The 23,290-nt window shown below is 42.2% G+C and overlaps 2 protein-coding genes across 5 annotated transcripts; one reads left to right on the top strand and one right to left on the bottom strand.

The window, feature by feature from the left end:
• The first annotated feature begins 9 nt into the window (after positions 1 to 9).
• BBIP1 (BBSome interacting protein 1) lies at positions 10 to 3,307 on the top strand. 2 transcript variants are annotated; one of them, XM_034061379.1, is made up of 3 exons: positions 10 to 92; positions 171 to 385; positions 3,080 to 3,307. In XM_034061379.1, the coding sequence occupies exons 1-2, from the start codon at positions 47 to 49 to the stop codon at positions 332 to 334; spliced, it is 210 nt and encodes a 69-aa protein (XP_033917270.1). In that variant the 5' UTR covers positions 10 to 46; the 3' UTR covers positions 335 to 385; positions 3,080 to 3,307. The 2 variants fall into 2 exon arrangements, with proteins under 2 accessions (XP_033917270.1, XP_033917269.1); XM_034061378.1 differs by having other exon boundaries at positions 12 to 92; positions 3,087 to 3,307.
• On the bottom strand, positions 1,254 to 21,427 carry PDCD4 (programmed cell death 4). Of its 3 annotated transcripts, none has more exons than XM_034061375.1 (13): positions 21,262 to 21,426; positions 17,156 to 17,308; positions 15,888 to 15,985; positions 11,796 to 12,092; positions 11,224 to 11,318; positions 9,085 to 9,198; positions 8,630 to 8,851; positions 8,263 to 8,360; positions 6,649 to 6,763; positions 5,716 to 5,823; positions 4,542 to 4,652; positions 3,435 to 3,574; positions 1,254 to 1,832 (listed from the first exon to the last, which is right to left on the bottom strand). In XM_034061375.1, exons 3-13 carry the CDS (start codon positions 15,925 to 15,927, stop codon positions 1,772 to 1,774), a joined length of 1,401 nt encoding a protein of 466 aa, XP_033917266.1. In that variant the 5' UTR covers positions 15,928 to 15,985; positions 17,156 to 17,308; positions 21,262 to 21,426; the 3' UTR covers positions 1,254 to 1,771. The 3 variants fall into 3 exon arrangements, with proteins under 3 accessions (XP_033917266.1, XP_033917268.1, XP_033917267.1); XM_034061377.1 differs by having other exon boundaries at positions 1,409 to 1,832; positions 21,342 to 21,427; XM_034061376.1 differs by lacking the exon at positions 21,262 to 21,426 and adding an exon at positions 18,424 to 18,586 and having other exon boundaries at positions 1,409 to 1,832.
• Between the last annotated feature and the right edge of the window lie 1,863 nt (positions 21,428 to 23,290).

The following is a 23,290-nucleotide window of genomic DNA, read 5'->3' as shown; positions in this document are numbered from 1 at the left end:
GTAGTTCTCCCCTCCGCAGCAGCACGCATGCGCAGAGGGCGCCGCCATGCCGGAGGGGAAGGCTGCTTTCCTGGAGGTGCTTCCCAAGCAAGGTACGTGCGGCGTGCGGGAGGGTCCCCGCAGCCTGCCCGGCCCCAGCGCTCACCCCCGGCCGTTCTCTCCCCTCGCAGGGCAGCTGTCGGTGGAGGACACGGCATCCATGGTGCTGTGCAAGCCCAAGGTGCTGCCGCTCAAGTCTGTGTCGCTGGAGAAGCTGGAGGCGCTGCAGCGGGCAGCGCAGGAGGCGGCGGCGCGGCAGGCTGAGGAGGCACCGCAGCCTCAGCCCCAGGCGTAGCCCAGGCCCCGGGGAGGGGGACGGTGGCCCTGAGGTGTCCGTGAGTCGGAGGTACCCGCTTGTAACGGAGGTCGCGGATTAAAGGCTGGCCCAGTGTGAGGGGTGCTGCTGGCGCTGCAGGCGGAGACCTGTGCCGTGGCGTTCCTCCTGGGGAAGCTCCACTTACCGCTTTCTAAGCGACGTTTTAAACGCATCTCTGGGCTCGCCAGCTCCTACGGGCATCATAACCCCGGCAGGCGCAGCGCTAGGCTCGGGTGGATAAGCTGGGGAGGGAGCCCCGTTACACCACCCCATGGCTCCGGTGACGGCTTACCGGGCTGGCTCGGGAGCAGCGGCACTGGTCGCCCCGACCCCGCCACGGCAGTTCCCGGTGTTGCCGAGCACCCGGCGTGGCGGCACCAACGTGAAACATGTAAGGGAGCAGGGGGGGTTCTGCGCTGTCGATGTGAAGTCTTCCTTGGCTCCGTCTTGTTCTTGAGCAGGGGCTGGGCAGAGGCACGTTGGCAATACACACACACCAGAGCATCTCCGCGGCACCAGCCTGGCTGCTCCTACCCCAGACACTTGTTCTCAACAGCATATACTTGGTAAATACTTACCATGAGTTGAATTAGTTGGGGCTCTGCTGCAGATTGTAATGCAAAAGGGCACAGTTAGACGCACAGCTCCCTTGCACACGCTTCAGAATTTACAGATACTTATTCTGTTTTGAAAATCAAAGGAGGCAGGAAAAACAGCATCACAAAAAATATTTTTAATATGTTTTACCAGAACTTTTCACTTTTCCAGTTACATAGAAAAAAAAAAGACAAGTTTGGTACACAGGGGCTAAAACCAACCAGTGCTCTCCCCTGGAACAGATGCATTACTCTTTTGACCCAACTCCATTTTCTTGGGTTCTTTAAAACAAAGAAACAGCTTTTTTTTTTTTTTACTTTTTTTCTCCCAAAGCACAGTATTTCTTCAGCAGCAATGGAAATGGGATCACAGCAGCTTAACTTGCTTGACCTTTCTATGAAACTTTGTATAAACGGTGATTTTATGATGACAACACTGTCCTTGAAAGAAAGAGCTGCAGTCAGACATGGATGCGGATGTGGAATGATCAGGTCATACACATATGGCACTTGAAACGATAGCTTACTGGAAGGCACCACCACAGCAGTGGCCAGTTGTTCTACTAGATGCCCAAAGAAAGAAATTCTTTTCTTTCTGAAATTTATAAAACTATTGAGGAAAAGAAGAAAGAAGATTGTACCCAAAACATGTGCTTTTAAAAAAATATGAACTGTGCTAAGCAACTCTTAAATTTGGTACATTATATATGTGTGTACATATATACATACACACACACCAGAAAAGCATGCGTGTTTGCATATATATAGAGATACCTATTTCCCTTTCAACATTTAAGGCTTCAGGAACTGGTTGTCACATTCAGTAGCTCTCCAGCTTAAGACGACCTCCGTCTCCTTCGCTCACAAAACGCTTTCTGCCCCTGCAAGAAAGGAGAAAATATGATTTCAGTTTACAGTAGCATCACTGCTTTGTTCTTATCACAATTATCTAAGAACCTTCTCTTGGTCATAGAATCACAGAATGGTTTGGGTTGGAAAGGACCTTAAGATCATCTAGTTCCAACCCACCGGCTATGGGCTGGGACACCTCACACTAAACCATGTCACCCAAGGCTCTGTCCAACCTGGCCTTGAACACTGCCAGGGATGGAGCATTCAAAATGTCCTTGGGCAACCCATTCCAGTACCTCACCACCCTCACAGTAAAGAACTTCTTCCTTTTATCTAACCTGAACTTCCCCGTTTCAGTTTGAAGGCAGTTCCCCTTGTCCTATCAACTACAGTCCCTGATGAAGGCCATCAAATGGAATACGTGCTCATCCAGCAGTATTAGCTAACATTCCTAATCATCGATAAATTGCTTAAAATCCATCTCAATCTTGCAGTCAGGTTTATTTGCAAGAAGCTTGTCAAAAATTTCTGTTGTGAAGTGCTTTCTACTTTGCTCACCTTTGAATGTGACACTTGCAAAAGATGCTAAGTTTGAAAGTCTGGGAATGGTGAGTTTCTACCCAAAACTGAAGTACATAAGCAAGAAATGCCCCCCCCCCCCAAGTGCATTGCTGGTAACTGAAATACAATGAAGCTTTTGTTGCAGTGCTGAATTTCAACCCTCCCACAGCCCAAACCTGCAAAACATTCGGTACCAAAATATTCATAAACTCAGTTTTCAGCCTGAAGGCCACAAATGGAGGCTGGTTTGGGTAAAGACACCAACATTTCAAAATCCAAAGTTACCTCAAACTGTCAGGATAGTTTAACAAGCCCAACAAAACATCCAAATAGTAAAAGATCTAATAAATAGTATTCCTGATGCATAAAATTTTGAGTAATAGATTTAACATATTTTAAAATTTGCATGTATTCCCACATGAAATGAAACTCAGAAGGGCTATGTGACCAGTAAGGAGGGAACAGAATACTGATCAGTTACACTTCAAACAGTGTTATTTATACTACAGATAAGAAAACAACAAACCAGAAGCACTGTGCAAACCACAGGAGAGATAGGAAGGCATCAGGTGTGTACAGCTTTTTCCAAATCAAGTGTTCTATACCTTTGACATAAACATTATTAGTGGTCTTGTCTTAAAACTCTATTCATGCCGTTTGGCAAGTTTAAACCAATTTTTAAGCCATTTTAAATTATTTCCTTTCCCCACTATAGCTCACAGTTTTTCACTGTCACCAACATGGATCATTGTGACACCTGAAGCTTCCATCTCAGTACTGCACTAATCCCTACCAAGGAGATCAGCAGAACAGAGGAGAAGCAGGCCTTCATCCTCTGGAGAGCACACAGGCCTGCAACAGACTCATTGGAGGCTTATTTTCCTCAACTGTTTATCCCATAACAGGATAACCATAACATCTTAATAAACTTTTCACCAGTCCAGCCCTCTGGGTCTCGTCTTCCATAGTTTCCAGTATCTGTAATGCTTTGATCATAAGATCCTGCTTTCTGTTACCTACAGTGGGGAAAAAAAAGCAGTACCTTCAGCCATCTACACTAAAACAAGTACCTTGAAGGACAGAGGTCTCTCAGTGGTTTGGGGATTATTCCAGCCTGAAAGCATTCTTCTACAAACCGCTCAAGCACAGAATAGGAGTGTGGCACATCCAGGTTGATATCTGGGATTTCACAGTAAACTCGTTCATAGCCCTGCAATGTAAGAATTCAAATAATCACCTGGTAATTCCAGGATTTGATTACACAAATACCCTTTGGCACTCTCAGGATTTATTTTTCAGTATAGGTTCATGGACAGTTTCAAGAAGCATAAATCAGAGCAGTTGCAAGTCAGTGGAATACCATGGTACTGCACAGCCACCTATGTACATAAAAGCACCAGTTGAACTTTTATTGTCTTTACAAGTCAGAAATCCAGACAGTACAGAATGGATATGTTAGCCTGGCCACTGTTGCATGAGTAGTAACACAAGGAAGAAGACTTCACTTTTCTTCTATGTAAATAAAGACAATGTGGCCACAAATCTCCACCACCACAGTTTATGCTGACAACCAGAGCTGATTTTATCACTTCCCCCAGCAGTGTGGCTGGGTAAATTCTGACACAAGTCTGCATAGTACCTGGTTTGCTCTGGGACAGGACAGCTGTCCTGTATTCATACCTAGAAGCATGATTCCAAGTGTGTATATATATATACATATATATATATATATATATATATATACACGTACACACTGTTCTAACTGATGTTGTAATTAAGTGTGTCCTCTGAACTGAACTACTGTAATTATGAAGAACTACTGGATAAAAGGGAAAATTTATTTATGATTAAGCATTTTACTACAAAATACTATGGCATGTAAAATTACTTGTTATAACCATTTAATTGCGTAAAAGCACTTGAAGTATCTTTGACTGAAGATTCCAATATTCTGTACCTTGCAGTTCTACAGAGAACTGCTGCTTGGAATTCATTTCTAATTTTTCCAGTACAGGGAAAGTATTGTACATGTATCAATGACAGCTTATTTGTGGGATACAGAACAACCATGGAGAATTTAAAAGTGGCAGTCAACCACAAACAGTACTTTAAAGAAGGTAAAAGCTATACAAAATTTTGGAAGACCTTACCCAAAATTCCCTAAATGCTACACTTACTCTTTTCATTTGGTCCACAGTAATGACAGAAGATTTCCAGAGAGATTTCAGCAAATCCAGTATCATTTTAAAGGTCTTTTCCCCAGTTGACTCCAAAACCATTACAATGGCCTAAAACAAGCAATGCAAGTGTTAACTAAAAAGAAAGGAGTGGTTCAAGTACATGCTGTGTACAGGATACAAGGTGCAAAAAGGAGTATGGTATATGTTTTCTGGGAGACAAGTCCAGTTGTTCCATATACTCACTATTTCAGTGTATTATTATTTGAAAAGAAAAACTGATGAAAAGTGATTTGGATAAAGATAAAAGGCAAAAAAAAGCAAAAAGAACTAGAGAGAAAGAAAAGCACTGCCTTTCTGGCTCTGCACTGAGAGATCCATGACTATACCCATATGGCTGCTGCAGTACAGATGGCAATTAATTCTATGAAATTAATTTTGTATCTATGATTCTTTTTGTATCTGTGATTTTAAAGCACTTTTAAATTTACAAATCTGCACAACCCCCATCAACTAAAAAGATTCTGGGTTTCTATTGCAAAGGAATTTTCTAAAACAAGTCAATGTACTGAAAAAAAGAAAATAAAATTGTAGGTTGTGGGTGTTCAGCTTTCCTGGTAAACAACCATCTCCTAATTTGGCAGATAAAAGAGTACAAATGGGAACATCTTCCAGATATAGCAAAGATCTTTCTCTGACAGTCTGGTTCTGAAATATCTTGGAGCATTTACAAATGTACTAGATGGAACAATCCCACCCCAAAAAGGCAGCTCTGCAACTTAACACTAGCAGGTGAATACCCAGTTACCCGAAACGAAAAGGAAACAGACACCAAAACAGAGGGGGGGTTTTGCTGCTGCTCCTCAGCAGAAAATAAACTGAGCTCGTTTTTTTTTTTTTTTTTTTAGAGTCTATAATAATCTGAATTCAACTATTTACCCAACAAATAATTTTGGATGTTCCCAGAGTCAGCAGCAGCTTAACTGTTGCACAATGTGCACAACAAACACATACACAAACCATTAACTTTACATTAAACTATTTAGTTATTCAAATAACATCAGAACAAGCAACCTGAGCTTCAGATTCCAGTTAGAATATTTGTGTCCCCAAATCCAAACAAAACCAAACCTGTTCATATTACAGAGTTAAAGAGACTCTGATTTCTCCTTACTTCGTATACAAGTTCATGGTGAAAATGGGGTACTTCCAGTTCCTGAAGGCAACGTTCAGCTTCCAATACATCTCCAGAAAGCAGATACTCTTTCAGCAACATATCAATCTATTGGATTTTAAAACAAAACAACCAACACTCATTAGATGTAAAATGTAAAAGCTGTCAACTGTTCTGATACTCTACAACCAGCCCAGCAGCAGGTCAGTGCCTGAAACTGGCTGCTAGTGTTTTTGTAAGTGTGATTAAATTCCGATGTTAATTAAACTGAGACATTATCAGCAACCTGAAACACAGTGTAAGCAAAATACCTATCCATAGTGTTAATACAGACATACAAGCACCAGAAATATTGCTTTATAAGATGCATATCACCATAAAAGGTTAATATGGGAGCAATTAACTTTATCTTTTCCCCTGAACTCCTCCTATCATCCGTTACACGAAACTGTAACAACCTTTTCCTTTAAACCTGCCTATTTTGTAGCATGTATCTCTAAACATTCCTGTTTCTTCATCTCTCTTTCTCATTTATTACTCTGTTTTTAATCCATGATGCCAAATAATAATAATAATAGTCTATCAAGTTTAGCCAGTTTCATCCTGGCTCTTGTAATTATTTCACCATTTTATATTAAAAGCTCTTAAAAAGCTAAGTGCTTAGAAGTTTTGCTTAAAGCAAAAATAAATGTGTACTTGCAATTGCACTAGCATGTTCCCACCACTGATGAACATTACAAAATCAACTTAATGGCCTGCATCAGGTTTTAAGAACTTCCTTATATAAATTACAATTCTTCCAAAAAAGAAACCCCAAAACCAACACTCAAGACATCACTTTGTTACAGGATATGCTTAATGTTTTCATCCCAAACAAGAGAGGCTTAGACAGACAGTAAATTCCAGAAAGAAGAGTTTTGTAGAAGCAGCTACCTCTTTAACCAGGTGTTTCACAGACTGCTGCCCACCTCCTGACCCCCACACGCTGTCAATACGCTTTCCACCCTTGGTCATGCTCAGCAACACAGTAGCTCGGTCCAGTGCAGCTCTAGAAAGCAAAGTTAGTTTGAAAACGTTATTGCAGAGTTTCATTAAAAGGCATCTCTAACTTCCCCCACCACCATTCCAATTTGGGCAAAGTGACCAGATCCCTGGTAAGGAGTCAGGGTTAGCAAAATCCACAGGAACATCTGGATCAAGCAGCCAGCAAGCCAGCTCCTCCCATTCCGTCACCTTTTTGGTTATACCATGCTGCTGTTAGGAAACAATCTTGAGATAACAACAGATCTGAATCACTAATACAGAACCTGAAGCATCCTCAAAAGAACTTACTATTTTCTTATTCAGAGGTGGATTGTATCCAGGCTCCTCCAAGAATGCAGCTTGGTATGTGTATCTCAAAAAGAGGTTTGAGATGCTTGTCTACTGAAATACTGCTTTCTCTTTGGGTCTAAAGAATTACCTTGACAATTCAAGCCAAAACAGTACTTCAGAAGGCAAATATGTAGTTGCAAAGAGATGGCATGAACTAGGGAAGCCTGCCAGTTCATTGCAAAAAGTATGAAAAAGGTGAAAAAAAAAGAAGTTTCAGATCCAGTTAAGCGCTACCCAGCTAATGAAGGAACAGTTATCCCAGTCGTCATACTGGGGGCTGGCCAATAACAGTAACACTATTCACCAAGATTTAATGAGCAGAAAAGACTGGCCAAGAAATAGCAAAGGCAGCAAAGCATCCAAAGGCAGGCAGTATTCAGGCTATGGTCCTTCAAAGTGCAGGAGACACTTGTAGAACTGGCAATTTCCACCCTCAAGTTAGGCAGCTAGGCTTTTCCCTTCCTTACAGAAGTACCCAATCATAACCACTGCAAATGGCACTTCCAGAAGCTAAAAGAGTTCTACAACTTTATATCAAGCTTGAAACATACATTTATGGGAAGCAAATAATGAACCATAACCAGTTATTAAAATGTTCCTTTTTTGCCAGAGACTGCTCCCTCAGCTTCTCACCCTGGCATGGAAAACAATTACATGGAAAACAATTACATGGAAAACAATTATACTTCTTGAAAAATAAATAAAGCATTACAGAGAATGTCTGGGAAAGCACTGCATGTGCTTCAAACCTTTATAAGGCAAAACAGTTAATCCCTTGTGTATTTTCACAACATATTTACAGCAGCTGTCCTGATGCTATATTTAGTCATTAATCACATTAAAGCTTCTTCTAAATACAAAACCTTTTATAATCACTTCTTGTTTCAGCTCTTCTTTTTCCACCCTCAAACAGGAGCTGGACAACAAGCCTGACAAACTGAACCCAAATGTGTTCATACATTTTTGAGGTACTTTCAGTATTTCTTCTCTGACCCAAGTCACTCTAGATTTTGGTGGTGTTGTTGTTGCAGACTTTGTGGGTTTCTTTTTTTAAGTTTAAAAATAATAAGTTACAGCAAGTGACTTCATTTATCCTGAAGTCCTAAATTCCTGATCAGCATGTCTGGTATTTGGAACAGAAAACCGTAGCTATATAGAAAGCAAGAAAGTTACCGAGCTTGGACGCAATCCACAGTGCCTTTGTAGCCATCTATGTAGGTACTGCTTAGAATCCCATCTCCAACAGCTCTAGCAATAAACTGGCCCATCAACTGCAACACAACAGAAGCAGTTTTAATTAATGCTGAATTTCAAAGTAGTTCCAAGTAGACAATTATAACATGCCTGGGTTTCAGATTTTATTTAAGTAAACCATCTCAAAGTAAAAGCTCAGTCTGAGAAATTAGCAAGGGATTATAAACAGTAAGAAAATCCATAGGTATTATTCAAACTAGAGTCTGTTTCAGTTCTCTTGATTCATTTTAACAATGTTTTGGAAGAAAAACCTTTTGACTACAAGCATAAAACTTTACAAATGTACCTGTGGTGCCCTGGGAGAATCCAACACCAATTCAGGTAGTTCTTTAAGTAATCTATCAAACGACTTTTCCACATCAGTTTTGCTTACTACTGTCCCGCAAAGGTCGGTGATAAGCTTGGATGTCATTTCCCTGTGACTAGCCTTCCCCTCTAATGCCAGGGAGACAGCCAGCACTGGCACACTGTATTTCATTTCACCAAGATTTAAATCCTTCAGCATCTCCTAAATAAGATTTGAAAAACAAAGATGATTAATATATTATATAAACTTATAAATACAAGCACCTACATATCTATGTATATTATGTATTTACATATATGCTTCTGCTCATGTAATTAATATAACTACTGAAGTATTCTTACTGCACATTTCTTGCCAACATCTCCATATGCTCTTTTACAGCTAACAGAGTAAAGCAGTTAACAGCTAAAGAAACAAAAAGGCATTGCACATACCGAAACTTCATTAGTATCTCCATGTTCAAAATACTCCTGTATGATTGGTGTCAACGTTTTTTCAAATGCTCTTTCATCCAGAGGTAAAACTACAGTTTCATAGACACAGTTCTCCTATTTTAAAAGACAACAAAAACACATAGCCCTCTTGTAAGCAGTACTGTCTCTTCAAAATGTATCTTCTAAATTCTTAATGCTTTATTAGTCTTGGTAGTCAGTATTCTGCCAGAAAACATCAGATTATGTCTCTACCATTAAAGTCTGGAAGATGATGGCTAAATGTCATGCTTCTTATATTGTGAATATACTGGTAGTTGAATTCAACTGAAAGGCTGAGTTTGCTGTTAAACAATGGTAAACACTCCAGACTCTGTTCCTAGGATCCTGCTGACACCACATGAACACACAGATCAAGTGCTTACGTACAAAAGGCAGAGTGACAGAAACTCCTGTCCCAGCCCAGCACAAGGAGCTGTCAGCACCTTTCCCTGCAAGAGGCACTCCAGTCCCTGACAGCAATCCTGCCTGTGTTCCCTCTTCCCTAGTAACTGTGTGACCACACAGGTGATAGCATGTACAACTCAGAGAAAAGGCATTTTCAGAATATTTGTGAGCAAAGACATTCCCTAAGGGGAAAAAAGAATCACACAGCAACTGCCTCCTGTATGACCTGGTCCTGCAGAGTTCCAGCATGAGCAGATTTCCCTGCTATAATTCAGTTCTCTACTCCTCACAGACTACAGAAGTAACACTTAGAGCAATACTACAGATCACAGAAATCTGAACGATGCAGCTTTCCAACTAGTGCTTATTGGAAAGAAGCCTTCTGTGATCAAGCAGTGTAGCTTAAGTCCAAAAGCCTATGCTTCTATAACATCAGTCTCTGTTTACACAACCTTAAAAAAGCTGAGCATACAGCAGTTCAATGGAATATTGATTCTTCATTAAACTTTCTTTCATGGACTCACCAGCTTCATTTCTCATAGCTATCTCTGTTAATGTACAGCACTGAACTGTAGGGGAAGAAATAGTACTGGAAGGTTTTGACATTCCCACATACCATCTTCTCAGCAGCTATGGCTACGGCAAACAGCCTCTGTTCAAAGGAAACCACCATCACTCTGCTTGCATTACAGAGAATTTACTCACGGTCTGACAGCTGTATTGGTCTTAGATAGTTCAGTAACCTGTGTTGGTAATCAGTGTTTCCTCTGTGATTTCACGTTATAAAGCACCCTTTACTCAATGAGCTTTACTTCCCTCCTTTTGCCCCTCCCCAGTAATATCAATGTAAGGTACAATCTTCCAAAACATACCCTAAATAAATACCTGTAAACAAAATGGCCATGCTATCAACTTTGCACCAGTTTGAAGTGTTTATACCAAGTAGATACAAAACATTGGGAGAGTTTGGAATACAGGAGAGAGAAAAAAAATCTCTAAAGGATACTTCTCCCTACTACACCCCTGACTTGACTCACTCTGTGTTGCATTTTTAATGTGGTGCCTGTTTGCAATAGAGTACAGTACTGCAACATAGAATCATAGAATAGTTAGGGTTGGAAAGGATGTTAAGATCATCTAGTTCCAACGCCCCTGCCATGGGCAGGGACACCTCACACTAAACCATATCACCCCAGGCTTCATCCAACCTGGTCTTGAACACTGCCAAGGGATGGAGCATTCACTACCTCCCTGGGCAACCCATTCCAGTACCTCACCACCCTAACAGTAAAGAATTTCTTCCTTATATCCAGTCTAAACCTCTGCTGTTTAAGTCTCAACCCATTACCCCTTGTCCTATCACTACAGTCCCTAAGGAATAGTCCCTCACCAGCATCCCTGTAGGCCCCCTTCAGGCAACATGTGCCTCTTTGAGAGCCAAAGTGAAAACAACACCTAGGAAAAGGCTACTGGCTAATCAGGCACAGAAAGAGGGTTTGGGGAGTAAGATTTGTGAGTATTACACCATGACACTTCTACACCAGCTGTCTTTAACTAGACATAATCCACTCCTGAACATAAAACGAGCATTTAGTACAGCCAGGGTGACATGAGAGTAACTTACAAGGTCAAAATGCCGTTAATATAAGCATGAGAGCAATAAAAAACAACACTGAAAAGAAATTATTTGCCTACCTGGTCATCATCATAATTAGGATCCTTAATATCTACTTCTTCCACATCATACACTTGACCTGGTGTTCCCCAAACTCCTTTACCACCTGCTCCACCTGGCAAAATATGCAACAGTAAACAAGGACCACCAACTTACAAAGAATACTTCTGAGTTCAACCCAGCATTCTTTAAGAGTGATGTATATACACTGAGAAGTGTCCTTTTATCACACGTTCCCACTTCAGCAACCACTTTCCAGTAGAAGCAGTGTAAAACTGCACAAGAATTGCTAAAGCCTGAGCTTGTACCTTCAAATATAACCATGCTTTACGGCTGCATTGATAGCCCTGTGAACCACCAACAGTTCAAGTTTGCGTATTAAATTTGTGGAGAAGCTAATGGATGATACACATGCCGAATTTTCTGATAAAAATGCCACCTACTATTGGCTTCTATCACCACCTACCTAACATGAAGGACCAAACACCTGCACGAAGACTGTGGGTTATGAAAATTATTCCCCATAGAAAAAACACACTATGTTTTGGACAGAATCTTTATCATGCTACTCTCTTTGCTAAGCTACACCAACCTTTCTTTGGTAGACCTCTTCCCTTTCCAGACCGGGATCTCCTGTCCAGGAGTTTTCCCTTTGGGCTCGTTGGTGCAGCTCCAACCTTCAGTGTCTCTCCATTGTCACTAACAGAGTCTCCTCTCCCAGAATCTCTGGAAGAATTTTTCCTCAAGCGTCTCTTTGCTTTAGCATTTATTTTGGCCTCAGTAATTGAAGTTGCAGGAATCCAATTTCCATTGATTTCAGTCTTTCGCTCCTCAGACCCACCATTTTCTTCATCACCGGAAAATGGAGCATCACTTAGATTCTCAAGTTCTTAAAAAGGAGACAGAGCAAAAAGAATCTGATACAAACAGTTTTATGTTAGAATACCAAAACACACTACATTTAAAAGAGATTACAATATTAAACAGAGCTCTTATTTCCAACAGCGTTAAGGCAAATAATGTTAGCTTTGAAGTATGTCTACACATCACAGTCATAAGGAGTTCCTTATTCCCCCGCACAAACCATCCACAATCTAAACAGAACATATGTCAAGAGTTGGAAAGCAAATGGAGAAACCATTTATAAACAGGTAAACCACAGAAAACCCCACCCTTGTTAAACAAAAACTATCAGAAGTCTCCGGTGCAGAAGCTCCAAGTGCCTAATTCTCACTCCACCCACTCAGCTAGATATAGACACAAACAAAACTGCCAATACAGTAAGTTCTGTAAGAAGTCAGTAATGTTAACACACTAGTCAACACCGTAAAATTCATCTTCTAAATCATCAACCAACATTCTCCCCATTGAGGGAATTTCAAATACAGTTCAATAGCTGGTAATGCAGTAATTAAGACTTACAAGACTACAAAACCATCACTACTTTTATTTTTTTTGTGTTTAAAGTTATAAAAGAAAAAAGCTGTTTAATCCAAAGGCTAGGGAGTTCAGTAACAAAGACTCAGAGAATCAAGTCTTTTGAAACTCTACTCTGCTCCCCTGAGACCTCACTTGGAGTACTGTGTGCAGTTCTGGTGCCCTCAACATAAAAAGGACATGGAACTGTTGGAACAAGTCCAGAGGAGAACACGAGGATGATGGGGGCTGGAGCACCTCCTGTATGAAGACAGGCTGAGAAAGTTGGGGCTGTTCAGCCTGGAGAAGAGAAGGCTGCGTGGAGACCTCATAGCAGCCTTCCAGTATCTGAAGGGGGCCTTCAGGGATGCTGGGGAGGGACTATTCATTAGGGACTGTAGTGATAGGACAAGGGGTAATGGGTTAAAACTGAAACAAGAGAAGTTTAGACTGGATAAAAGGAAGAAGTTCTGTACTGTTAGGGTGGTGAGGTACTGGAATGGGTTGCCCAAGGAAGTTGTGAATGCTCCATCCCTGGTGGTGTTCAAGGCCAGGCTGGATGGGGCCTTGGGTTACATGGTTTAGTGTGAGGTGTCCCTGCCCATTGCAGGGGAGTTGGAACTGAATGATCTTAAGCTCCTTTCCAATCCTAACTATTCTATGACTCTATGAAAGAGTGTGATCTCTCTTGTCTATGGATTAACCCTCACTGTAGCTTCTATCAAGATGGTTTCTAAAATTGCCATGGTTTTTTCTAGTGCAATCATATAATAGGTTTGTTTCATACGGAGTAGCTCTGTTCAACACCCAACAAAATACTCTCTCACAACTTGAGGAACTGCAAGTGTCTCAGAGCACTGGGAAGTGCAACCACTTCACTCTTTCAGGAAGTTAATGCACATTTAAAATTTGGATCTAAAGTCTTTCGTCTCACAAAGGTAGGATGTCCCCCACCTGAGCCATTTGATTCAGCAGAATGTCTTATTGACTGCATTGTATGCAAAAGTCTTTGTAAGTTTGTCTTACCCTTCTAAACCCATCAAGATAGAAGAATGCCCCTGGAGACCTATTTACATCCCAGTTAGTACCCTGGTTGTTCTTGAAATTTGTAAAACACACAAAGGGCACAGCCTCAGCTCTGTTACACAGCCCTTCTTTTCTTGAGGATTCAGTAGTCTCAAAATACAAACTACAGCCCCGACCCTAGCAAGTGCTGTGATGAGGCATACAGAAAAAGCTGCTTTTCCAGCTGTGCCAAGCCTGCTTTACAGAAAAGCTGACTGCCATAAACCCAGAATATGAAGAGCATTTTGAATTTATATTTTAAATTAGCTAAATGTATTACTTCACCATGCCAATACATTCTCATTAGCAATGTTCAGTTGGCAATACTTCTCAGAACTGCTTTTTCATCCAAAACAGGTTCATGAAGAATGTTTTGAAAGCAAAGTGCACTAATAAAACATTTCCAACCTCAAAATATGTACCTATATCAAAGAGGGAAGTACAGTACAAAATGAAGAGAGTTTGATGCAACTGCCTCCTTCCTGATCAAAGAAGCAACATTTAGATATTAGTGTTCACAGATGTGAATGCTATAGCTGAACAATAATGCAGCCATTCCAGTTTAAGCTTCATTTTTCCACTCATTACTCCCACAAAAGCATTCCTTTTATGCTTGCAGCAAGCTAAAAAAGAAAAGCATGCACCATGTCCAGGAAAAGATTCCCCACAACGGGCTTTCTCAGTTTGTCTAACATTTTAATAAAACAATGAGAGATTTCCATAAAGCTAGCAGAGAGGGTGAAAAAAAAAAAAAGGCAAAGCCAAACACGTTTCCTTCCTCTCATTCCCTGGGGAGACACCATCAGCACTATCAGAAAAATGAATTTAAACTCTTCTTCATGTCCACTCTCCCATGAATTTTTCCAGTTTAGACCTGCCATCTGACCCTCCAGGAACTACACTTCTCAGTGTTCCTAAACAAAATGGCCAGCCATTAACACAAGTCAGTCCTGAATGTGGTGACCCTTACAAGGGGAGCCTACAGTCCAACCTCCTTACACAATCCTGACTCAGGTTCAAAGACTAAAGGAAATCCTACACAGGAAATATCCAGCCCCTAAGACTTAGTATTTCTCACTGCATTACTAAACTAGTCTTTTATATAACACTATTGCTTCGAGCTGCAATCTCTTTCTTCAGAGTAATAAAAACAACTAGCCCTCCACTATTAGTAACCTCATTGGGCTGAAAAAGAATGGGTTAAGTAGATATGGTAGTATAAAAAGTACATAAAAAATGATGCAGATCTTCTTTCTCCTTCATATACACATATATAAGCAGTAACAGAGTCTTATAAAGACTTTGCTTACTACGTATTAAAAGTTATCCAAATTTCTCTTATTACCCTGCTACCAAGCCTAGCAGGCACACTTAAAACCCATGCTTTTCTGGTGTCACCTAACTAACTATCCAGCAAGTACTTACCTACACACTGATTTCATTTGACCAGATTAGGTCAGTTTAGATATCTAAGAGTTTCCCCAGCTATAATCCAAATATAACTCTAAAATGCTGAAAAGCAATACACCTTTTACATTAAGCTCATTAAGGTTTAAAATAAGAGGTCAGATAGAGCATGTGGCCTCTTCAACTGCATTACATACCATTTTACTGTATATATGATTTTTATTTTTTTTTCCCAAAAAAAACTTTAAAAGCCACAAAACCTCCTAGGTATAAGAAGGTCAGTGCAGATCATCACAACCCTTGGAAGACACAGAAAACTGCATGAAACTCTGTTAACTTCACTAAGCATCATAAAAGGCATCTGCAATATGCACAAACTAGTCAATTTCTGCACAATCTAGCACATACTCAGTACATTTTCCTACTTCTAGTTCAAGCCTCTCATCATTTGTTTTCTCTAACTTTAAACTTAACAGCTACATAAAAGCAGAATTTGTACCTTTCAAATGAACCTACATGTTTTACTTTTGAGTTTTTTTCTTCACACCAGAACTACACAAAGTCAGATGATAAGGAGTCCAGAGTCACTATTATTTATTAAGAAATTTTAACTTTATAAGTTTTTGAAATCAATGTAATCAAGCAGGATACCCTGGTATGTAACTGAATTCTGCAAACTTCTGGTAAAGACTTTTTAATCAGCACCGTTAAAAAATTAAGAAGTAATAAATTCTTTCTACAAAGAACACTTCAGGTCAGCAATTTTAAGTAAAAAAATTCTGAAAATATTACTTACCTGTAGGGGTAGTAGTAATGTGGTCCTTTTCTAGTTCCATAGCTGCTTAACAGAACTGACTGTGAAATGTAAAGTCTTGAATGCTTTCCTTCCAAGGCCTAAAGGGAAACAGAGAAGCTTAGGGGAAGAAAAGCACTAGGCTGAATTTTAAACTAGTAAAAAGCTGCAAAGGCTTCACTGACAAAATAAAGAAAAACAACCTGGCTTTGGATTGTAACTTATAATTAACTATTAGCAACCACTAAAAATTTCCTGGTAAGGCAAATGGTGCAACATGAGACAGCACCACCCTCAAACACACCTATCTAAGCCTGGATGCCCTAGCAGCTGTCAGTTCTGTTGCTTATACAGGAGGCACCAGGAGAAAAGCCCTCTGTATGCAGCTTCGTTTAGCTGATAAAAGCCACCTCTATCAACTTAGACTGTCCTATTCTGCAAAGTGATAATCTATATGAGCATACAATATCAATGTTATAATTGCATCCACAACAGAAATGTTCTTCACATGAACTATACTGATAAAATGGTACAAATTTATCAAGTCCAGACCAGCCCTTAGAACACAAGCCGTTTTTCATTCCATTCTCAAGGACAGAGTCTTTAAACTTTATTGTATGTGTACATACAGCTGCCAAACTTTCACATCTTACTTCTGCAACACCCTTCAAACACTCCTCACAACCACCATTCAATCTGCAAGGGATAAAGTTCAACACTTCTGTCACACTCTCCTTCCTCCTAGCAGCTACTAATCTGCAAACCACCCCATGTCACTATGAAGAGATGGCTTCATCCATCTTTCCTTTATGTATACAAAAAATTAAGCAGCCCCAGAATTCCCCATACACTGTTTTACCTGCAAGATTTTCACAGATCACTTTGTAGTCCTGTTAATATTACTGGCATTTGTGTCTACCCTGTAAGAATTCAGTGGCTCTTTTTTTGCTCCCTTTTTCCCCCCTTTTTTCCCTTTGCTGTCCTGAAGACAGTTTACCACTTGTGACACCAAGTAACAGTGCTCCCTTCCCCTTTTCTTCTCTTCCCTTGTTTTCCTCTGGTATGGCCACTTGCCTACCACAGACCCATTAACTGCAAATGATTCATCATAGACCGTTGGCAATAAAAAAACCTCTTGTTCAGGGCACAGTACCAAGCTGTCATGATCTTGCATTTCATAATAGCAACCCAAACAGTTAACAGCTTTGTGTAATAACAAGTCCTCCCTTGCACCACGCCACTTCTTTTTAATAAAGATTTTCCTGAGTTACCTCAATCGATCATTCAGGAGTTCTCAAGTGGTCCCAGTCACCGTTGGTTGAGAGATTTTGTTTTCCTGTATAGATCTCAGTCTAATCTGAACAAACTACCTTGTAAGGACAGTTTTATTCTTCGTAGTGGAATGTTCCATCAGTTGTCCACCTCTTTGAAAAAGAAGACAAAGGACAAAAACCTGTATTAAATAACAATCACGATTTTCATCATTTGTAATCAAGATCTAAATTTCAAATGCAGAAATACTTCTTCCATATAAGAGCCTAACTGAAATTCTCAACCTATGGCAATGTAGTAGTAACACCACAACTTTCAGATGCTGTCTTTTTGATACTCAGCACCTTATTTCGTCTGTGACAAGGATGATGGAATAACTGGGCTTTACAATTCATTTTGTCATACTGACCAGGAGAGATGCTCTCAATTCAGCAACGCACCCTCTCATTAACTCAAGCCAACAGGTCTGCTGAGGCTTCAGGATACTGCTATTTATTACTATAGCAAAACCACCATCATTTCATATTTTTCATAGCTATAACAGGCAATTACAACCCTGAACCACCAATCAACTACAGAACACAGTTTGAAAACATGCATTAAAAACAGCACAATAAACAGCCCCAAAATTTCATGTCAAAGCAAATAACACAGGAACAAAATGGACAGAAGTACCTACAACATAAGAATGCTGCAAGAGATCTTAAGATTAAGCACTAATGCAAGCAGCACTTTTAAGACAGTTCAGCAGACTAGCGTTATTTCCTGAATCTCTGAAAGCCACTAATAAAATATACTTAGCTCTCTGTGCTCACCACCACTGCACATACTAAGCAATTCTACCACAGCAGGTAAATAGCAGCAAATTAATATTTAAGAACAAAACACCCTGCAGAGGAAAGCTTCCAAAACTTATCAAGACCGTACACCTATACAAAACACCCCTGAGGTACTTTCACACGGCTTACACCATTTTTTCTCATCTCCTTAACATTAAGCAACCCCCCTCCCACCACCAACGCTTTCGAGACCTGCAAACACCAGCTGTTCTGAGGCCATACGCAAGTATAACCAGGTAAGACTGAGCTACCCCTACAAAACCCGTACCGCTGGAAATCAATGGCGGAGCAACTCCGGCCCTTCAGAGCGGGCGTGACTGAGAGCCAAGGCCGAAGGGAGCACAGGGCCCTAGCGCCAAACACCCGCAGGGCAGCACAGGCCCGACACGCGCTCACCACGCCCGGGTGCTGCCTCAGAGCACCCGCACCTCACGGAACGCGCCCTCAGCAACACCGACACCGACGTGGGGGCTCGATGCGCGCCTGCCACGGCCGAAGAGCCAGCGCAGGGCCGGGGGTCAGTCAAGAGGAGCAGCCCCCTCAACGGCGGCACCCGCGGCCTGGCCACCCCGCAGGGAGGAGGAGGAGGAGGAAGCAGGGCCAGGCCGTGCCCCCTCTGAGGCCGCCGGCGGAGACCGTTACCGGCGGTGCTCGCTCCCGCGGCGCGGCCCCGCCCCCCTCCGCCGGCCGCGCGCACACCCTTGCCTGCTTGTTGTTGTTTTCTTTCTCCCCCCAGCGACACGGCCGCCAGCGCAGCCGCCGATTGGCTGGTTCCCGCCTGCCGCCGCAGCCAATCAGCAGGCGGGGATGGAGGTGGGAGGGGGACGGAGGGCGGGCAGCCCTGAGGAAAAGGAGTGAGGGGAGAGAGGGCGAAACCATCGAGGGCGTGTCGGGGGGAGGGGGGGAAGCAGGAAAGAGCCATTCGTGCTGGGAGGGGAGGTGAGGGCAGCGGCCTGTGAGGAGACGGGCGGTTGCGTCTCGGTCACCGGACGGATGCAGTCCCTTGGTGCGGGAGGGAGGATGAGACAAGCGGCGAGGCTTGGCTCCTTCCTCCTCCGGCCCTGTGGCCCCTTGGTACCTGCTGGTTGAAATGAAGCTGCTTTACGCAGTATAGGTGTGTGAGGGATTGCCCTCTGGGGCTGTCCCGCACGCACCGGACCCGCAAATAACATTGTCCTGTACAACATTACCCCCGTCCGCCCACAAAAGTGTGCCTGGTCATCATATCCTAACTTCTTAACCTTCAGGAGGATCAGTAGTGTCAATTAGCAACGCCTTTGACCGGTTTTAGGTCAGATCTGACACAATGAACGCCAGGATGTGGGAGAGCTGTGGGGTGATGGCTGGGTGTTTGCAGTGACAGACCTGAGGAAACCCTGATGGCTCTGCTTGCCTCCTCTTCAACATCGTGTCCTCCTCCCTTAATAAGAAATCTATTTTCTGCACCAAAACCATCATAGGAATAATGTGCTACCTATTCTTTGTGTTGCCAGCATGGGGATCTCGGACCTTTCACTCTCCCTTCACACAAGACCCCCTTATATTCTCTTCATAGGGTGCCACAGGACAGGGTTTGGGCAGGGGGACTGGGAAACACTGCAACTGGCCCACAGCTGGCAAACAGGATACCCACTGTCTGGGCAATCCAAATGTGCTATGGCCACCTTCCACACTGCTGGAACTCAAACCCAGTGAAGATTCAGCTAAACCAGCCATACCCATCTACAACCTTCCAAACTTTCTGCCTTAGTTTAGTTTACATTGACCCTGTTTATTCTATATGAACTGCCTGAGGCCAGACACCTAATTAGAGACAAGAGTCTCCCTGCGTTGTCATGTATTTTGCCTCCATTCACAGTTTCTCCTAAAAACTCAGCTAACCCTTTGTTTTCTCTCTGTAATTTTTCACTCTGAAGAACCCAAGCAATAGCAGTCCAGTGGTATGAGGGAAGCAAATACAGATCCCTTCTGCTTTAATACTTTTGCACTGCAGGATATTTCAGCTGCCAACAAGAGAATCCTCCTCAGTTAATAGATGATGGCTTGAATTTTATAGTATTTTTACATATTTTTCCAGTATAATTTACTCCAAATCAGTGTACTTTTGACTGAAATAAGAGTCAAATTTTCCTTGTATATGAGCCTCTGATTTAATTTACTGGCCCAGTTCTGCATGAGTCGTCAAAACTTGGATTAAGAATTAAACCAACTGTGATCTGTTAAAAGAATGTGCAGCACAATTGCTGTATTTTTAATGATAAATCCTTTCCCCATCAGGCAAACCACGGAAAGAAAACCTTTCTTGTTCATGAAGACACTAAGTTGCAGACATTTTCAAGTCAGGACACTTCAGCATGCTCACACAGGACTTCTTTCACATGCAACCTAGAGGCAGCCTCAAAAGATGTTGTTTCCCCATCAATCAAAAGGTAGTATCTCATTTGCTCTATGCACCTCCATTGCATATACCAAGCAAACAGATCATGCGATCCAGCTTCCCTTGCAAGGCAGAAAAAGGGCTTTACAAATGTTTTTCAGTGAAGAGGAAATAGATGTCAGAGAAACTGAAACAAAACTAACCAGAACCTGCACCAGAGAAGATGCCACAAAATACCAAATCAGTGTATCATGCCAATTATACATTTTAAAGTGCCGTGGAAAAGTGCTAGAGGATTTTCTGGTAAAATTTAGGACTGGATCACTTCCAAAAGGCCCAAAAGCTGGGTCAGTGATCAAAAGAAACCCCTGAACTATCCAGCATACCTCCAGACAAGAAAATGGTGTGGTTTTCCTTTCTTCTGCTGAATTTCTCTATTAGCAGCTGGGTTATCAATCACTGAAAATCTAGTCTAGATTTGACTGTGCATACTATCTGATTTGTAAAACACTGTGACCTGAAAAGGGTCTGATGTGCATGACAGATTATTTGTATTTTTCCATTGTTATCAAGCAGTCTGCTCAAAGATATCACCTCTTTTTCCCTTTCTAACCTCAAAACCGCCTGCAATATTATAAAGACAGTTGATCACATGCTGATCTCTGAGCTGTAGAGCCCTGCTTCCTCTCTCCCAGCCTCCCTCCCCCAGCCATATTAATAGCAAACATACCACCAAAATCCCCATAAAAACAAAAGAGCAGAATTCCTCCTCCCATAGAAAAAGAAAACATCCTCTTTTGACCATTTCTGATCAATTTGCAGCTCGACACAACCCATGAGAGCTGTGCACCTCAACATCCTCTCCCCAGCACCTGCATCCCGGGGTTACCTGCGCCCAGGACCTCCTCCACTCCAATCTGTGCCAAGGGGGACCTGCCAGCAGCTCCCACCCTTAACGCCGCCAGTCACCTGGAGCAGAATGCTTGCACGCAGGCGAGCAGGTCACTTTCTAGCTGCCTTCCTTCCTTACAGGCTGCTGGGTTGTTTTCAAACTCTCCCCTCCCTTTCTCACATGCTGGCCAAGCCCTCTTGTAACACCCAGGGGAGGAATCCATTGGCTGAAGTTCCCCAAAACACGTGGAGCAGCCCTTCCCCCCTATCCAATCTCTAGTGCACAATAGAAGCAGGGTGTCTCCGGGCTGCCCTGGACAGTTTGCTGCTGGCCTTTGCTTTTCATCAAGGTTTATCTGAGCTGCAGCTGCTGTGACTCACACAGGTCCCTGACCTCCAGCACCGAAGAGAGCAGAGAAGAGCAGAGAAATGGTGTTGGGTTAGAAACATCACAGATCATTCTCATTGCTCTCCTCTCGCTGTGGGTTTCTCAAAGTTTTACTTTCTGTTTTAAATATTTTCGATAGGCAGCATCTGTGCTCCTGACACCTCAGAAGTGCTGTTTGATTACAGTTAAGTCTGTTACTGTGCCACTTGGAATATAAATTGCCACACATAATGCACACGGCAAAAACTGTATCGTATCTGTTAAATCAATCTGCTCTGTTCAGTTGCCTGTCTCTTGGCCTTCTGCTTTCTCTTCCTTCAGCCTACTTTTATTTTTGCATCTTCTGCAAAGGTACCTTCATAAAAATGAACTGCAAGCACAGCAATCCCATTCTTCAGGAGGCAGCGTCAGCCCCGGGTTGAAAGGATAGTAAATCATGCGTTTGCTGTTTTTTAATGCTCAGTAATTAGAGTTGCTTTTGAACATCCTCCTGCAGCTCCATCCGTGAGCTGGGAACAGGGCTGTGAGGCAGACCTGTGTGTTCAGTGCCTGGCAAGACTGGGAACCCCTTGGAGGGGTGGAAGGGGGTCACCATATGGTTGCCTGAACATGGAGACTGAAGTGTCACCCACTGTGATGGCTTTGGATAACACTTTCCCAAACCACAGCTTGCCTGTCTTTGTTGTGGCTTTCCAGGACTTGCCCCTCACATTGCACAAAAAGCCTTCCCTCTTGACATTTCTGAGTACACCCTCCTGGCAGAAGTGTTAGAATTGGGTTTGCTCTGTAAAACTGTTCCAGGCATGTCTCCTCTGTGCTGCAGTTGTCATCTGTTCATTCTTGCCTTAACAAAAGGCAACCACGCATCTGAAAAGAAGCTTTACTGGAAAGGGCTGAACTTGTGAAATGTGCAGAAAAATGGGAGTGCTTGATTTAAGAGATCCAGACACAGTGAGTTCATTTAAGAACTAACAACCAGAAACATGAAATACCGCCTTTACCTCAGAATAATTGTCCTTTTTTACTGGTTCACTGTGGGAGAAAATCCTAGGGAACCATTTATTAAAACAAGGTGTGTTATTGCCTTGTAATTATTATTTGACAAGCTGAGGTCTTGTGATTAATAAATCATGTGCCTGCTTTTTGTGTATGTATAATCACATGCTCCATATTTATATTGACAGGGCTACAGAATAGTTACCTTTGTGCATAGGACTGGCACAAAATTCTGTGCTACCAATCTCCTATCATCACAGGCACTGTGTGATATAATCCTTTTTGTAAACTTACCAAGTTCCGTTCTCAAAGTGATTTAATATTTTTGCATGCATGCCTGCAATGGGGCAGCTATTCCAGAATTACATTGTCAGAAGCTTAGTAATGATCTATCAAAAATTTCTGATGTCTCTTTTTGATCATTTGTTCTGTATCAGCACTGGCCCTCCACACCATCAGCTCTTCCCTCTCTTTTCCTGGGACTATTAATGCAGAGAAATACTCCCTCTCTCAACATTCTCTTTGCAAAATGAAGTGAGATAGCTTCTCCTGAAGCACACCCCAGCCTTTGCTGCAGCCTGGGCTGCACATCTCTTGCTGCCTCCCAGGACTGCATTTCTTGCTTCATGTTTCCACTGTGTTG

The sequence above is a fragment of the Melopsittacus undulatus genome, chromosome 4 (genome assembly GCF_012275295.1).
Source record: "Melopsittacus undulatus isolate bMelUnd1 chromosome 4, bMelUnd1.mat.Z, whole genome shotgun sequence".
Lineage (NCBI taxonomy): Eukaryota > Metazoa > Chordata > Aves > Psittaciformes > Psittaculidae > Melopsittacus > Melopsittacus undulatus.
This window is presented reverse-complemented; position numbering and strand designations above follow the sequence as displayed.